The sequence below is a fragment of the Strongylocentrotus purpuratus genome, unplaced genomic scaffold (assembly GCF_000002235.5).
Source record: "Strongylocentrotus purpuratus isolate Spur 01 unplaced genomic scaffold, Spur_5.0 spur5_scaffold_12, whole genome shotgun sequence".
NCBI lineage: Eukaryota > Metazoa > Echinodermata > Echinoidea > Camarodonta > Strongylocentrotidae > Strongylocentrotus > Strongylocentrotus purpuratus.
Window position 1 is genome coordinate 30,212,754 of NW_022145597.1, and position 19,434 is coordinate 30,232,187.

At 39.1% G+C, this 19,434-nt stretch overlaps 1 protein-coding gene and 1 long non-coding RNA gene across 2 annotated transcripts; both read right to left on the minus strand.

Moving 5' to 3' along the window:
• On the minus strand, positions 1-6,972 carry LOC105436626. The gene is made up of 2 exons (XR_004063461.1): positions 1,039-6,972; positions 1-612 (listed from the first exon to the last, which is right to left on the minus strand). It is a non-coding gene; the product is annotated as an uncharacterized LOC105436626 (long non-coding RNA).
• Positions 6,973-11,443: 4,471 nt separating this feature from the next.
• Positions 11,444-11,935, minus strand: LOC115922510 (lactosylceramide 1,3-N-acetyl-beta-D-glucosaminyltransferase-like). Its single transcript, XM_030981476.1, has one exon. It carries the CDS (start codon positions 11,933-11,935, stop codon positions 11,444-11,446), a length of 492 nt encoding a protein of 163 aa, XP_030837336.1.
• Between the last annotated feature and the right edge of the window lie 7,499 nt (positions 11,936-19,434).

Below are 19,434 nucleotides of genomic sequence, written 5' to 3' on the forward strand. Positions count from 1 at the left end.
TTGAAAGGTTGTACTCTAGTCTTTATTCAAGCCTTACTTCGGCATAACGTCGTGAATGTGGTAAAACTGTAAAATACAATGAATGATAACATCGCATCAATTATACATGTAAAAGATCATAATAGAACAAACTATGTTCTCAACAGTCCAACTAGGCAGATTCAGACTTATGAATCAATCATAATCCAAACAGGTAAGTACATAAAATACTAACGTACATTTACTTTAATAGGTGAATCCCTTTATGTTCAAAGTTTCTACCAGATGCACCTTAAAATCACAACAAACAATAGATTCTCAGTTTCAAGATTTATGGAATAATGCTCAAGTTATAATGAGAATTACTGCAACAATATTTAGTAATGACTGTACCTATACAAAACCTGACCATTTTAGAGGTCTGCAAACGGCTTGCCATACTTAGGAACAAAGCATTGTATATCATACAACATTCTTACAAAGGCAGTTTCCCAGTCTAAAATTATGTAGACTTATATCCTGTCCTTACATGTCTATTCAACAAAATGAACTTACAGACTTGTGCACTTCCAAGCTATCTATCTGACGTAATCGGATTGTAACCCATGAATCTCTGTCGCTTGTCTCCTATAACTGCAAACATAATTTGATAGATTGCAAATAGATATAGGCATCACCACTAGAAACAGATAATGGAAAAGCTGTGCTCATAACTTCAGGTTTCAGCAAAATTAAATAATCCTTTCAATCATTAGAACCGGAACTGTTAGAAAAGCCCTCTAATTGACTGACACAACAATATAAGAATATTCATTCAATACTATAACACAAACTTTAACTAGCAAAGGTAATTTTGACTATAATAGCTAAACTTCCAAATATCTGACGATGTTTCCCAGAATACAAAACATGCTGTAATTTATGTAGACATAGTGTACCGTACAGTGTATGCTGTAGCTGTCAGAACTACTCAATCACGCTTATGACCATTTGCACACAAAACGTATCGAATTCTGTCCAGACTATTGATTATGATAAAAATAAGAGCATTGAACTTACACGAAATCATCAGGCAGTAGACCTCGATCCTAAACCTTCAAGAACCAGTTTAAACATGATATAATAACCATACTTTAAGAAACTTTACGAAACTTGTGGCTTGAGAAAATAGGATAGTTCGCTCAAAAGGAGCGCCATTGTTTCTGACTATGGAAAGCCAAGTGAACAGATTATATTTAATCGCGTGCAGCACACTCCCCCCAACGTCCAATAGACGTTAAAACTGACAGAGCAATAATTGCTAAAATATCACCGCCCATAAACTGTAAAATTGTACAAGATTTTCCACAAATAACTTAAGTCCAAGCATGCCAAGATTGGAGTGAGAACAGGTATCTATTCCGCCTCGACCAACAAAATCAACTCATGAATCGGTCTGCAAAAGGTTTTTCCAGTCGAGGGCAGACGAACTTGCACTTGACGAACCAAACCATCATCTCCAGGACTAACACTCTCAATGATGCCCAAAGGCCAAAGGTTTCTTTTGACCTCCTTGTCTCTCAACAACACTATGTCACCTTTCTTGACATTCCTTTCCGTGCTTATCCATTTGCGCCTCTGCTGAAGACTTTGCAGGTAGCGCAGTCTCCACTGTTTCCAAAACCGGTCGGCTAGAATTTGCACTCTTTTCCATTGAGCCTTGTACATGTTACGGGTGCAATCTTCGACAAGTACCTCTTCTATGCTCCCATGCTTCTGAGTCAAAAGCATAGATGGTGAGAGGAAGGAAGTGTCTTCTGGATCAGAGCTCAATGGGACGAGAGGTCGAGCATTGACAATAGCCATAGCTTCCATCATGAAGGTGGCCAAAGTCTCGTGTGTAAGGTCCCTCTGTTTTGCCTCGAGTAAGATACCATTAAGAATTCCCTTGAACAAACCAATCATTCTCTCCCAGACTCCTCCCATGTGAGGGGCATGGGGAGGATTTAGCTTCCATTCGGTGTCGTTCCTCTCCAGATAAGTATGAAACACCTTGTCGTTCAACACTCCCACAAAGTTTGATCCTCTATCGGACCAAAAAGTCTCAACCTTGCCTCGTACAGCCATAAATCGTCGAAGTGCGTTGATGCATGACGAAGTGCTCATTTCCTCAAGAACTTCGATATGAATAGCCCTAGAAGTGAGACAGGAGAATATCATTCCCCACCTCTTGCTTTGAGCAGCACCTCCTCTGGTCTTTCTGGTGACCACTTCCCAAGGCCCGAAACAGTCTACGCCAACCTGTGAAAAAGGAGGTCCAGCCTTCAGACGCTCCTGGGGAAGATCAGCCATGCGTTGGAGCGCGGTCTTACCTCTGAGTTTACGGCAGTTCACACAACGATGGATAACAGACGATATAACTCTCTTGCCCCCAGTTATCCAAAAGCCCGCGTCCCGCAAAGCACCTTCTGTCAACTGTCTGCCAGAATGCCCATTATTGTGATAGTGTAGTACAAGAAGTTTGGCAATGTGACTCTTTCCTGGTATCAGCACCGGATGCTTCATCACCACTGGAAGCGAGGACTTCCTCAAGCGCCCACCAACGCATATCAAACCGTCTTGATTCAGGATGGGTGATAAGTCCCGGATAGTGGAGTTAGAGGGTAGAGGCACACCCTCTCTGAGACATTCATATTCTTCGTGAAAGAACTGCTCCTGTACTTCCTTCACTATCATTGTCTTGACACGACGTACGAGCTCTACGTCTGTAGCACCACAAACGTGCCAGCCATGGCACCGACCGTTGCCGCTCCTAGAGCTGAACGAACAAGCAATGTGTACAAGTAGACCGAAAGCTCTAACTAGGCTGTTCCATGTTGAGAACTTTTCAAACCGTGAAACAAGTCTTCGCAACTCCAAATTGGTTTTTGTGACCTGGATTTTCACATCATGTCTTATTTCTTCATCTCGGTCGGGATCTACCAGTGGGAATTCCGATACAGGATCCTCTACTTCTTGAGTAGCTGGCTTCTGCGGACCAATAAGCCATGGAGAGTCTTTCAGAGACCGAGCTGAAACCGGACGGGTACCAAAGTCAGCAGGGTTATTGGATGTAGGCACATACCTCCATTGTGAGGGTTGGGAGAAACTAAGAACCTTGTGAACCCGGTTCGCTATATAGGTATGGAATCTTCTGACTGTGTTATTCAAATACCCAAGAACAATCCTACTGTCGGAGTGAAAAACCACAGTCGAAGCCTGAATATTCAACTCTCTACACACAATTCTGGCTATTTCTGTTCCTAAGACTGCAGCGCAGAGCTCCAGTCTTGGTATGGTGTGACCTAATCTTGGAGCTAGCTTCGACTTTCCAAAGACAAAACTCGCACTGGGTTTCTCTTGGTCCACATCTATCAAGTATGCGACGGCAGCAACCGCGACTTCGGATGCATCACAATAGACATTCAAGACACCATTCTCTAGGCAGATGGGGTAGTTGCGAGGAACTGACACTGATTGCAGCTCAGATAGCCCAGAGGTCCAAGACTCCCAGACGGACTTGTACATTTCAGGGAGCTTGTCATCCCAATCCACCTGGTGAGTAGTCATTTCTCTGAACAGGACTCTTGCTTGTACCATGACCGGGGCAAGGAAACCCAGAGGATCAAACACGCCATTGATCATAGACAGAACTCCTCGTTTTGTGTAGGGTCTTGCCGCTAACTCGATTTGGAAAATGAAGGTGTCGTCCTTCAAATTCCACTGAACACCCAAACTCCTTTGTGTAGGGGCCCCATCACTCAGCGTGAGGTTCCTAATATCCTTCTGAACCTCCTCTGGCTCAAAGGCATCGAGTACTACTTGAGAGTTGGATGCAATTTTGTGCAGGCGAATACCAGCTTTCTCCTTTAGCTTGGCTCGTGTTCGTTCCATGAGTGAAACAGCTGTGTTGCTGTCATCACATGCAGCGAGTCCATCATCCACATAGAAATTGTTGTGAACAAAGTCCCTAACGTCTGGTTCAGCGTCACTGGTTAGGTCCCTCAGACCATAATTCGCTACAGCTGGAGATGGAGTGTTGCCAAACACATGCTTCAGCATACGATACTCCGTGAGGGGTTTGGCAAAATCATTGTCTTCGTGCCAGAAGAATCTGAGAAAATTCCTGTGTTCTTCGGATACTGAAAAACAGTAGAACATCGACTCAATGTCCCCGCAGACTGCAACCGGTCCTTGCCGAAACCTCATCAACACCCCAACCAAATCGTTGGTAAGGTCTGGACCTTTCAACAGAACCTTGTTCAAAGAGTGTCCCATGAACTCCGCCGAAGAATCAAAGACGCCTCTGATTTTGTCTTTCTTTCTTGGGTGATACACCCCAAACATTGGCAGGTACCAGCACTCTTCGTTTTCTTGCAGAGAGGGAGCCACCTCCGCGTGGCCTTCAGATAAGACCTTTGCCATGAATGTGGTCATGTGCTCTCTTTTGAGGTGATTCTTTTCCATGCTCGCTTTGAGAATCTGCGCTCTTTTGAAAGCTTGTTGACGATTGTTAGGCAGACGATCTCTCGGCTGCTTGAAGGGCAACGGAGCTGTCCATTTTCCATTCTTTAGGCCTGCCTCTTCCACCATAAGATCTACAAACCGTTGCTCCTCTATAGCCAGACTCATGGTATCGTCCTCATTGTCAAACAAGTGTTTCATTTGGAACTCATTTGGACAGGGTTCCAGGTATGTAGGCCGTCCTGTAGAGAGCACCTGAGTACGCAACAGGGAAATCCTATTCGAGTGCTTGTCACTCCGATGAATCCCTTGAAGGCATACGTCACCAATGATAACCCAGCCAAGCTTCAGCCTTTGTGCGAACGGCGAGTTAGGAGGCCCAATCCTTTGATCTAGGACATGGTGTGCTTCCATCACGTCCCTTCCTATCAAAAGAGTTGCTGTGCATTCATGATCAATCTCTGGAATCTCAATGCCTTTTAGATGATCATATGCTTGAACTATCTCAGGTGTTGGAATATCATCTTTGAAATCAGGGATGTAAGCACACTCAGTGACCGTTGGCAAACTCAAACAGACAGTGCCATTTAGATCCTCTACCACAAATTCATCAGCATACCTTCCTTGAGCTGACACTTCTCCACTGCAAGTGCGTAGAGTGTAACTTACCCTACCATAGTCAATATCAAACTTGTCTAAAAGTTGCGATGTAGCTATGGTCTTGTTGCTTTGATCATCTATGATGGCGTACGTCTTGACAACCTTCTGATCCCTCTTTGACCTGACGAAGACAGGAACAATCTTCGCACAAGATCTGCTACCGATGCATCTTGTACCCTGCACTTTGGAGCATGCATTGGTAATTTGGGATGGAGGGGTGTCTACAGCTTTCTGCGAACTCTTTGGTGAGTCATTGCGATACTCATAGTGTAGAATTGTTTGGTGGCGTTGGCTACCACACGAGTCGCATTTAACCTCAGCTTTACACTCTCGTGCTGCGTGTCCTGGAAAACAGCACCTATAACAAAGTTGGTATTGTTTGAGGACAGTCTTCTTGTCAGGAACTGTTTTCGCAAGAAATGCCTTGCACTCTAAGATTGAGTGATTCTTCTTGTGAATGGGGCAAAAGACCTTTGATGCTGTAGAACTAACAGTCTTTACATCCGTAGCTCTGACACTGACCATTCTTCTTGTAACATCCTGTTGCTTTGTGTCACGAGGCATTATGAAGCTAGGGTCATTCCGAATCTTTGCCTGATAGCGGACAAACTCGCTGAAGACCTTGAAAGGCGGGAAGGTCACATGGTTCCTCTCCTTGTACCGAGAGCCCTCCATTACCCATCTCTCTTGGAGGCTATGTGGCAGCTTCTGGACCAATCCATGTAACCCTCTTGCCGAGTCCAAATGCAACAACCCTGGGAAATTTCCATTATCTTTGGCATACTCAATCTCTAAGAGCAAATGACCATACTGCTCTAGCTTTTCATAGTCCTTTTGTGTTAGTTTGGGAAAGTCTTCAATCCTTTGATGAAGATCCTGTTCAATTGCCTCTGGGGACCCATACTTCCTGTCTAAGAGTTCCCACATTCTATCAAGACCAATCTTTGGCTTATCAACATGTATGTCATAGATAGCTGAGACCAACTGGGAAGACTCCTTGCCCAACCACCTAATTATCAAATCCATCTCTTGAAAGGGCTTCAACTTAAGCTCTGTGGTTACTTGTTTGAGAGAGGCTTTCCAAGACCTGTAACTAAATGCATGATCATTAAATTTTCTCAAGCCACTAGTTATCAATTCTTTCTTCAGCAACATGTTACTTAAATCAGAAATTCCAACTACAGTTTCTACATGTGAAGGAGTAGTAAGAACTACATTAGAGGCATTATCTACAACCTTTGATCCCTTTTGACCATTTTCCATTTCAAGAGGCAGAGGGGAGCAAGTAGGAACAACATTAGGGGATGTATTACATTCTGTTTGCATTTCACCTTCTTGATCCATTACCATTTCTTCGGGATGTTGGGAGGAAATAGGGTGTGTCTTGTGGGAGATTTTGTTAATATTTGCTTGAACATTACCATCTACATTCTTAATTGCATCACAAGATAACAAAAATTCTTCCACACGTTCCCTAGAGTCCTTTTGTGGAAGAACTAAATCCACACTCTTCACAGACTCCCCGAAGTCTTCAAGTCCTTCTTCAAAAACCGAGACTTGTACTTCGGCCATAGCAGCATCTCTTTCTGCTCCCAATACAAAAAGCTCGGCATCCTGAGCAGCCCTTTGTTTCTGTAGTTCGGCTTCTTTACGTGCGAACTCTAACCTTACCTTACTTGCCTCAGCGTTGGCACGGGCACGCAGTGCCTCTGAGACAACAGAAGAATGTTTACTAGATTGAGACCGTCGCGAAGCCACGCTTTTGGTCTCGTAATTGGCACTTTGGGTAGAGGGTGAAGGCGTCTCGCTAGAGTCCTTTTCTTGAAGCGGATGTTCCGATGTCGTTGACATGATGGGTCCTTGCGTAGTCTGGTTGAAGTCGTTTAAGTCTTTTTACTATGCTGTCCTCGGGGTGCTCTAACACACACTCCTATCCAGTAGCTAACCTCACAACGGAATAAAGTAATCTTGAAGACGATTGAGTTGAAAGGTTGTACTCTAGTCTTTATTCAAGCCTTACTTCGGCATAACGTCTTGAATGTGGTAAAACTGTAAAATACAATGAATGATAACATCGCATCAATTATACATGTAAAAGATCATAATAGAACAAACTATGTTCTCAACAGTCCAACTAGGCAGATTCAGACTTATGAATCAATCATAATCCAAACAGGTAAGTACATAAAATACTAACGTACATTTACTTTAATAGGTGAATCCCTTTATGTTCAAAGTTTCTACCAGATGCACCTTAAAATCACAACAAACAATAGATTCTCAGTTTCAAGATTTATGGAATAATGCTCAAGTTATAATGAGAATTACTGCAACAATATTTAGTAATGACTGTACCTATACAAAACCTGACCATTTTAGAGGTCTGCAAACGGCTTGCCATACTTAGGAACAAAGCATTGTATATCATACAACATTCTTACAAAGGCAGTTTCCCAGTCTAAAATTATGTAGACTTATCCTGTCCTTACATGTCTATTCAACAAAATGAACTTACAGACTTGTGCACTTCCAAGCTATCTATCTGACGTAATCGGATTGTAACCCATGAATCTCTGTCGCTTGTCTCCTATAACTGCAAACATAATTTGATAGATTGCAAATAGATATAGGCATCACCACTAGAAACAGATAATGGAAAAGCTGTGCTCATAACTTCAGGTTTCAGCAAAATTAAATAATCCTTTCAATCATTAGAACCGGAACTGTTAGAAAAGCCCTCTAATTGACTGACACAACAATATAAGAATATTCATTCAATACTATAACACAAACTTTAACTAGCAAAGGTAATTTTGACTATAATAGCTAAACTTCCAAATATCTGACGATGTTTCCCAGAATACAAAACATGCTGTAATTTATGTAGACATAGTGTACCGTACAGTGTATGCTGTAGCTGTCAGAACTACTCAATCACGCTTATGACCATTTGCACACAAAACGTATCGAATTCTGTCCAGACTATTGATTATGATAAAAATAAGAGCATTGAACTTACACGAAATCATCAGGCAGTAGACCTCGATCCTAAACCTTCAAGAACCAGTTTAAACATGATATAATAACCATACTTTAAGAAACTTTACGAAACTTGTGGCTTGAGAAAATAGGATAGTTCGCTCAAAAGGAGCGCCATTGTTTCTGACTATGGAAAGCCAAGTGAACAGATTATATTTAATCGCGTGCAGCACAGGGATGTCCATTGTCTTCTTTACTTTTCGTTATTGTAGCAGAATTTCTAGCGTGTAAGATCCGACAAAACGAAGATATAAAAGGAATTGATTTATGTATTGTCCGAAGTAAAAGTGTCTCAATTCGCAGATGACACAACCATTTTTGTAAATAGTTCAAAATCATTAAATAAGGTTATGGAAGAGGTCAGAAATTTTGGAACAGTGGCAGGTCCTCAAGTAAATTGGGATAAGACTAAAATAATGAAGATCAATACAGAATATTTAGGAATATATGTTGGGAAAAATAAAAGGGAAAATGAACGTTTAATTTGGGATGACAAAATCGAAAAAATTCAAAATATATTGAAAGCTTAGAAACAGAGGATATTAACGTTTTATGGTGAAAAGGTTGTTATTAAAGCCTTAATCGTTTCACAAATTGTCTATACGGCAACTATACCTGCTCCTATTTTTGTTATTAAATCATTGAATAAAAGTAGTAAATTATGCTTTTCTTTGGAGTTCAAAAAGAGAAAGAGTGAAAAGAAATGTCTGTATAAATAAACAGTTAGATGGTGGTCTTGAAAATTATGATAGACATTGAATCGAAAATAAATTCTTTGTATTCGTCTTGGATAAGCAAATTATTGGATGAACAAACCTGTAGATGGAAACCATTATTCAGATATTGGATTGACATGATTAGATTTTTTTCCAGACATTTTACGATATAATTTGAATAAGAAAGATATGAAAATGATATGTATATAAAAAGGACTGCCAGCTCGGCCCCCCTGGATCCGCGCCTGGTTCAGCTAATGCTGAATGGGATGGGTTGCTCAATCTGAGGGCTCTTTTGTGTTCTTTTAGACGCTCATTGAGAGTTCTGCCAGTTTCCCCAACATTATGAATCATTACAATCTGTGCACGTAATCTTGTACACAATATCTGTCTTTTCCTCTCTTGTGATTATGTTTTTGGGATGGACCAACCTACTTTGTGTTTTGACTTCTTTGGTTATTGTGTCACGTACATATTTAATTGAATTTTCATTGAATTTTTATTAAAAACTTTGTATTACCTGAATGTACACTTCTACTTCTACTTCTATGACGATACTCAGCAGGATCCATAAGTTAGGATGTAGTGCTGAGGAATAAACTTAGGTGCTCATTTTGCAGTGTATTATGTATGTATGTATCTATCTATTACAATAGCTATATAGGAATTGCTTATCATTATTGTTGTTTGTAATTAATTATTTTCATGTTGCAGGCATAGATGTTCATTTATATTCCGCCCTATCTCTATTCCCTTCTTTTCTAAGCACATAGGGATTTTCTTTGTGTTAGTGATATGCGCTATACAAATAACGTTCATTATTATTTAAAACTAATTCTGTAATCACCTTACAATGGTACACACATTTGAATATAGCCTATAATGGAAGATACCAAATACATTGCATTTCTCCTCATTATTCACTAAAACGATTAAATGCACAGATATTGTAGTTTATTCTAACTTATTATCATAATCATTATCATTATCGTTTAAAATATAATGTGATCCCCAAGCAAGCATTATCATGCATTACAATTTGCCGTGAAATGATGAAACTTGGCCATTGGAATTCGGATTTTAAAACTTTATTTAACAAGTTCTTTTTGTTAAACACATAACACCTGAAATTCAGGAGAGTTGGACCACCACCTGAAACATTATTGAGGACGGGTGCAACATGTATGGTAATAATAGGTACACTTGAAGCCACTCTCTTTGTGTAGTGCATACCAGAGGACTTCTACCCTGGTAAGACATGGCCTCCATTTCCATTCGGGCATGGGTATGTTATGTCACATCAAGTAGTCGAAAAACTATATCTGATATCCAGAAGATACCCAGCGAGAATATCATTAGAAGATGTTTATTGTGGTATACTCTTGGACAAGTTAAGCATCAGAATTGTTCACCGACCTATATGGTTTAAAGATCGCCACCCGCAAAAACAGAGCAGGATTATTTAGAGATTGAGCTATCAGCGCAGCAAATGGAGGAAGCTTGGAAAATGTTTGAAGGAGACTTTGAAAAATAGAATTCTTGGCCCCGTCTTATACCATGGACGTACATGCTATACAGAGTAGCAATTGATCCGAATCAGTCCCAAGTTTGCAGTACGTCTCGCTGCCATTGATATCGTTAGAATATAGATTTTAAAATATAAAGTAAAATATAAAGAAAAATAAAGTACAAAATTGAGTAGAATATCAAATAGGAAAAAAATAGAACCTTAAGGTAAAATACAAGATGAAAATAAAGAATAGACTATAAAATAGACTAAAAAGCAGATTATATCAGAATATGTATAGTCTCTGATGGTTGATGTAACAACTTTTTTCTTCTTCAAATTAAAGTTCAGAAATATTTGTTTATTTATTTATTATTTATTCGGCACTTTCAAGGAATATAACAATGAAACAATGTAATCAATATAATGTAATCTGCCACTGCAATATTCTGAGTGCAAAAGATGGCTCCCCGGAAAGAGAAAGCAAATTTAAATGCCCGATTTAAATTGATAAATTAGATTAAAGATATAACTATCTACACATTTTGCGTTGTTAATGACTTATGAGGAAAACTTGTAATGTATTGTTTATCTTTCATCTTAGTTTCATTCAATGTGTTTATTACAATTTTATGAATTACATGTATCGTTTCCCAGATATCTTGAAAAACAAATGTAATATGTTGAATTATTCACCTACAGTGTTTTTGCATAAACATGTTGATCAGTGTATTATACTTGATGTTTACTGATGATTTAATGAGTAAATTTAGTTCTATGAAGTTTGAATCCTTGGGTTTTGTAATAGATCGGACACAAACAATGATGATACGGGAAACGTACATGTTTGGTTTATTTCATGACTCATAGGAGATATAGAAGAGTTGATGTTTCATTTTTTAAAATTTGGATTTGAAGTTATAATAGTGCAGCTACCGTGTTGTAATATAGGCCAGTAATTCAGTTACCAGATTATTGTGTATGGATGTATTACAAAAACATACATAGGAAGCTTGTAAACATCAGCCTGCTTATGTGGAAAGAATTAACTGATGCTATACTATTTACTATTTACGTTACGATGTGGACTGAACCCCTCTCCCTTAGCTCCAAGCACGAATTGAGAGTGATCGTTCGGGGGTAAAGCGTCGAGGTCGTTGACCAGGGTCACAATATCAACCATGACATCGTCATCCATTGACATAAAAAATTCACTGTTATTGCAAAATTGCAAGGCCCATTTAAATCCCATGACGAGCTTGACGGTAAGTTTGTAATAACTATCGTGGAAGCCCACCTTCAGGATATCTCTATGTCTTCGGGCCTCTTCCTGAATGTTTTCTCTCTCGTCTTGTGCTTCGGAATCTCCCACGATAAAAAGCAACCTCGTGGACACATTATTTTTTGTGGCCCCACCGATGTACGTCTGTCTGGTGGCATTCCTGCGTTCAGTATGACCTGGTGCTGATTTGACTAAGACAAGTAATGTGATATTATCTTTTCCAGCATTGCACTTATCGACAGGATTGATTAAAAATTTATATATATCCATTTCGGCTCCTGGTTCCCAGTGTACATTTTTCATCCATCCGCGCAATGGAGCCGGATTTTGTTCATGTCCGGGTTTCATATTTTGTGCCGTGACATTATATCCAACAGTGTTGACATTTCTGTTTTTCCCATTTGAAAAACCAGCTCTTGATGGTAATCTACCTTTGGTGACTTTTTCTACTCGATAAGACTTAGAGCATATGTAATGGTAGATGGTAGTAGTAGCAGCAATGCAGAACACATAAATAATAAGCTGTCTCTTTATATATCTCATCGTGTTGACTGGTTAATTCCACTGATAATCGAAGAGAAGGGTCCATTAGTATGCTGGCTAATTGACAATCGTATTTTCAGAGAGATCCCGTCCATGTATCATAAACCAGCCATGCGTTAACGTGTTATTTATTTATTTTTTATTCAGTTTTATTTAAAAACAAGGTAGTCTTTTCAGTGCCAGAGGCCTGATTTACAAAAGAGCCCTGTACATACAAAGATTTACAAAAAATAGAATACATTGTAGAAAACAAAGTCATTATATAAACAACATACCATAAGAGAACTAAAACTACTTAAAAACTAGATCAAAACGAACATAAGGCCTGAAATATTAAACATTTAAGATATTATTAATACAATACAAAATACAAATACAAATACACATGCCATAAAGAACAGACATAAAATCAAAAGTATAAAAGGTAAGAAATAAAACTACTACAACTACAAACAAACAAAACAAACAAAACTAATTATAATCAGTATAATATCGTTTTTTAAAGATCGTTTTTTAAATTCAGTCTTGGGTTTCGGGATAAATAAGGGATTTGAGGTAGAATGACGAGTAACACAGTAAACTGGACGTTTACAAGCAAAAGGTTCTAAATAATATGGGGCTAGATTATTGAGTATTTTGTAGACGAAAATGCAATAGTGGAAGTTGATTCTATTTTCAACACTTTGCCATTGAAGAGTGCTTAAAAGGATGTCTTTTGGGGTTAGATAGTTTGCATTAAGGACTAATCTTGCATATCTGTTCTGCGTCCTCTGTTGGTCTATCACTGTTGTTAAATTGGTTTCATTTGGTAGTAGGCCTACGTTGATCACAATGACATCAAATGGTGAAAAATTGAAATACTGTCGATATTCCAAATCAGCCACTCAAATTATAAAAAGTGTCCTCCCTCCTAAAGCCTTTTTACAGACGAAGATACGATCCACCTCCATTAAATTCGGTCGCTGCTGCCACGCTATTTAAACAAGAGAGAACAAGGAGAAAGAAAGATATTAATATTAAAAGAAAGGCGTTGGTGATAATATTCAGTTCTTGGCTGATTGCCATTACAACAAAAAAACAACAACGATGAGTTGAATTTATTGCTCGCCTCTCAGACAGTAGATGGCCTATGTTATAGGCTTACAAACATGCAAGCTTTCATCCACTCCTGTGGACTTTCTCAAGCTAAGTGATCAATCTGAGTCACACGTTTTCTTCGCTGCACTGCGTGTCCTGCGATCACTGGACCGAAGATCGGTGACAATATGTACCCAGAGTCCCTGTTTAGTGACAGATGTACATTATTTTTGATGCTCTTTCGGAAAATGAAGTAAAACTTGAGAAATTCTAAAAAAAAAATTAAAAAAAATTATGATGTCACAGCTTCGGTACTGTATAGGTACCCAGAACCCCTGTTTAGTGATGGCTTAATCCATAATGGACTCTTTCACCTTTCTTGACCAGAAGTTACTTTCAAAGTCTATTATGAGGGCATCCTCCCAACTTGGAGGGTATGGAGTGCAGACGATGGGCATGCATTTTGTAAAGATAGTGAAGTGTCATCTTTAAAACTGAATCATTGACAGTGGAGGGAAGGATCATAATGGCAAGAGAATGCGCAAGTCAGATGGGAGGGTTCCTGGCGGTTGAGCAATGGTTTATTTGGTACAGAGTCGAGGACATTATGCAGGACTCTACTGGCTCTGTCGATAAGGTCTTCCAGTAGCTTGACAGTAGTCGAGCAGGCAGCCACATCCTGAACTACGGTATCCTCCTCAAGATTGCAGAGAGGGCACTTTGTGTTGGTTGCTTTCTTAATCTTGGTGAGACGGGTTCGGGTTCGGTAGGTTGAAGTGAGGAGCTGTGCTCTTATGGTCAGTGCCTGTCTGATTATTGTTGATGGTGGGTCTTTGGGGTAGAGGTTCCTTGGGTTGATGGAGTTTCCATTCCATAATGCGAGGGACGACTTGGTGGCAGCTCCTTCCTGTATAGCTTCCTCGAATGCAACAGAGATTAAGTTCTTAACTCTGCGTATCCAGGAGACGTAGGGAATGGGTTTGTAATTAGGTCCTGAATGGTTAGGAGCTTGTACATAGCCAGGATACCTTTCAGGCCTTTTACTGAGGGAGTGCCGATGCTGAGGGCATGAAGAAAGGTCCGCCATTAGAATCTGGTTGAGTCGAGGTCCAGTAGTTGACCAAGCAGCAGTAGCTTTTCTTGGCCAATTAGTTGGCTGATTGGTATGAGGCTGTTAAGAGGGATACACTCTCATCAGCAGCTGTGACAAGAATGCCTAGGATACGCTTGAATAGATGGGTCTGTGTACGGTTTAATTTGGATAACATCGACTTATTGAGGTGTAAGATAGATGTTCCGTAGAGCATTTTGGAGATGCAGTAGATGTTCCAAAGGCGTACTGAGAGGAGAGGGACAAGACCTAGCGTATGGGCCCCTGCACCGCAGAGGGCGTAAAAGGCATTAAGACCCTTTGAGATGATGCAATCAGTCGAATCAGTCTGAGATGATGACTTTGTGATCCCAAGATGAACGTGAGAGTCTTTACGGGATATAGTGAGGTCACTCATTGTCCATTGTCCGACTTACGAGCATTCATCACCACAACTGCACTCTTGGCGGGATTGATTTTGTAGCACCACTTTCTTGTGTAAGCTTGGGTTGCTGTGATCATCTCTTGCAGCTGTGATGGTGTGTTGCTGATCAAGGCGACATCGTCTGCAAACACAATGACACCGGAGTAGCGGCCATTCATCATGCATCCTAGCTGACTGTCTCTGAGCTTCTTGATCAGACCATCGACGAACAGAGACTGACATCGGCGCGGCTATGTCAGTCTCCATAACGCGATTAGTATATTGCCATAAAGCCCGACGCATATCAGATAGGCTACCCCCTACACTGATATCTCCTCTCTCTCGCTCTCCCTCTCTCCCCGCTCCTGTTCTTAGTTTCTCTCCGTTCATCATTCCTCCACCCCTACACTCCACCCCCACCCTCTCTCTCTCTCTCTCCATTACATCCTCCTTGAAAGTCTGAAACCATTTCGGCGAGGATTTTGTTCTGACGACCAATATTCCTATAGGAAGCATATATGAAAGGGTTCGAGATCATGACGACCAAATAATGCATCCGGAGTCAGTGAAGTAGAGTCTGTACTTTATTGTTTCTCTTCGTTAAACAGCCTCGGCCAATACTAGCCAAAACGCTAAACAACAGTGACCGTATGCATGCTACCATGTATCATATCCACAGCTCGTAGAAATACAGCAGACTTTAAACAAAGTCTGATCACATTTCCTCCTACAGCAGGCCAAATGTACAAGTGCTTGCAGTCCTATAACATAGCTTAGAATGGCTGCCTGCCTGCTATAGCATGCACCAATGCTAGCAATCACACAAAAGAAATCCACTCATGCAAAGAATTCAATAGAGATACCCCCAAAAAAGGCGGGAAACAGTACAATGGGAATCCCTCTAGAGGGGAAACAATACAATGGGAATCCCTCTAGAGGGGAAACAATTTTTCATTGACTGAAGAAGCAAGGGGGCATCTTTGCACCACATAATTCCTATTTAATTTACAACATAAATTCCATTTACAACACCTATATTGTTCCTAATCCATCCAATTCATCAGATGTCATTTTATCAATCATAAATATCACTTTCATTATGTTAAATTTACAATTTAGCCTATGTATTTCATTTCATTTCTTTGTAAAATTGTGATTGCTTTTTATTTGCACGGCCATGCTGAAGAACGGCCTTTGTAAATACCGGCATCGAGGGGGGGGGGGGGGGGGGGGGGGGGTCTGACTCGTAATTGCAAAATGTCCTTTGGAATGTTTATTGATTAAAAATCGAGTCATCTATACAAATTAAAAGCTCATCAAAGCTATAAAAAAAAATGTAATGCAAGGGGTCTTCACTAAGAAGTTTGTGCATGGGAATAAAGAAGTTGAGAACCTTTCTTTATTACCCTTGTCCACAATTTATTTTGAAAAGATAAAGGTACCTTCCTTGTCGACATTTTTTTTGACCGAACTCGTCTCCCACATTCAAAATTTGTCATAGTTGAACAGTTAAACAATATTTTACCCTCTTATAAACTATTTCTTATTTATACATAATATGGCTTGGCTTGACCTATATTACGTTTCAATCCATTATTTAACAGATCAGGGTATATTGATAGATATCCGTCTTCTTTATACCAAGGACTGTGTCAATACAATGACCTACCTTTAGATATTAAATTGTCAAATAACTTAATTTTGTTTTGCTAACATCTGAATATAAGAACTCAAGTTTGCTTTGCCGGGGGAAAATGCAATGAATTTTTGACAATTTATTGCATTTTCTTCGTTTTGGGGGATTTGTGGAAGGGGCCGCGTACCCTAGCAAACACTGCGTACAGTCATGATTCTGGGGCTTAGCAATGACCTCGTTACTGTGAGGCCCCATGATAAAACTCGTGTCGATCAGCTATATTAGTGCCCTTTTGTGAGGCATTAATCCTCATTACTGTCAATTATGATTTAAGGACGTAGATTCCCTAGCTGATTAGCATAGTAGCACACATATGATTTAGCAGTCACGCAAAACAAACACTCGCAAATTAATATTCAATAAAATCTGAGAATGTATGCCATTATCTAGATCTATAAGAAATATTTAAAAAAATAAATTCTTCCCTAAACTGGCGCAAAAATAATTATTCCACCATTATGACCAACAGTGTAGTTGGAAATGAGGTGGCAGTGGCGGATCCAGGGGGGGGGGGGGCCGGGGGGCCCGCCCCCCCCCTTGAGAAAAAAAATCATGTAAAATCACGTGATTTTTACCTTTTTGGGGGTTGCCCCCCCCCCCCTGGCGCTCAAGGGGGGGGGGGGGTGCAAATTGAAATTTTTTTTTGAGGATAAAAAAAAAAAAGTGCTCACTACCCCCCCCCCTGAGCGAATTTTTGGCCGGCGCGTTTTTCACATTTTCGGGAGCAAAAAAAAAAAAAAAAAAAAAATGGGCCCCCCTCCCCTAAGAAATCCTGGATCCGCGCCTGGGAGGTGGGGTGGGTTAATCACAATTTTAGATGTGTTTTCTGGATGTCTTCAACAGTTTACGACTATAAGTAGAATTGCTTTATTTTGTTTTTATTGTAAGTTCACTTTCATTTAAATTTCTGGACCCCAAAGAAGAACAGTTTTGTCTTATTAACAAAGCTGAGTTGGCCATCCAGCCATTCACAATATTCTTTGATTTTATATGTACTTTTCCATGTTGATGTATTGCTTGATTTAGAGAAAAAATACCATACCATACCGTATAGTTTCGGGTAATCTAATTAGAATATCGTACACCTTGAAATTTTGCTTCCTATATGGTTTTAGATACTTTATGTAGACAGAAACTGGTACGACAAACGTGAAAACACTCACTCATCGTATACATCGTGATATATAATTTGCTTAAACATATTCAATTTGAAAGAATTACAGAAAGGTTAGATTGTGTGTTCTCAAATGTTGGTTTGAATAACGACACCGCAATATTATTTCAATAAAGGCAGTTTGTTGTGGGAAAATATAGTGAAATATCAAATTTGTATTAGGCACTATTCTGAAAATGCATCCGACTGTGTGCTATTTATGCCAAGCGAAGAATATACCGAACTCGGTAAGGAGGGTATATAATTATGTCCCTCCATCATATTTTGCTGGCCAATAGGGAAATATAGGGAAGGGGCCTGCCCCTAAAGACACCATGTTTATCAAAGGTGAAAGTTGAATTACATTATATAACATTATTGAATCAAATCAAACATTAGAAGGAAGACATTGGCTAAAGCGTTACTATTATGCAAATTCGATCTTTGCCAAGTTGTTCGGCAAAACACAATATCAAAATACGATACAATTAAAGTAAACATATAGATTGAATCTAATCTTCACGACAAACTCGAACACATAACATGAAGTAGAAAGATCATTCTACCGTATAAAACATTTAACCAAAATAATTTACTTTATAAACTTTATACATGAATATTGTAAATGCATTACATCGACTTCATATCTGCAAAGCCATTTCCTGCTCTTTTCAGTTTTGTTATCATCAGTCGGAGGTAATGCACCAGCCTATTATTTGATAAACCTCTCTTTGAAGTAGAAATATATTCTCGTCACTGATTTGGCATATTGATGATTGCATCGTAAGAAAGGCTTATTTCCATGCATAATTTGTTTCTTATTCTACATCTAGAATCCTGAGAATATTCTGATTATTAAAGAAAGATACAATACAATACAATACAATAAAGTCATTTCTACAGCGCTCTTACAAACTAACTGTTGTTTCACAGCGCTTTATATAAAAGTTATCAAAGAATCTATTGTTGATCATGGTCAAAAAGGAGAGTTTTTAGACATTTTCGGAAGACATCAAGCGAAGGTGCTAATCGATAAATACTTTTTATTTGCACTTTGTTGATAATTTATTATAAATTTAGTTTCAACGCTGATTTAGCATATAGGCATATTGATATGGCATCATAGTTTGTAATAGGAACTGGAGCGTGTAATAAAAGAATTATTAACAGAAGAGAAAGAGTTTTCATTTGCCTTCATCGAAAATGTTATGTTTGGGAGCAACTGAACTGAATATCAGAAAAGAAAAGTATAGGGGAGGAGGAGGATAATTAAGAAGAAGAAAGAGAAGAAAAGGAGAAGAAGGAAAAAAGGAGACTTTTCCAATGAAGACTTAATCATTCAAAGAACGATACAAATTTAGAAAATGAATGCAATCTTATTTGAAGTAGTGAGTAATGCATATATTGCTTCCATTGTATCTTTCAATTATTTTCTTCTCCATATTTGTAATAATTGTTATGCTTATGTTTTGTAAAACAAAATATTTATGTAGCATGTGAATGAAGTTTTCGAATGAAATTATGTTATTATACATTATATCTATTTTACTATGATTATTAAGACACTTTAAAAATGATTAATGACAATAATATTCATATTATATCTATTCTTGGGAACCTACAAAAACAAGCTGTGCTTTCCAATACAGGTTCCTGTTTTATTTCATAATTTTGAACTTACTTTGTCAACTATGTTCTTTGTTGTACAAACAATAAATGGAATAAAATTTGAATCAATCAATCAATAAAATAGACTACACAAATTCAAAATACAGTCTAATTTTCT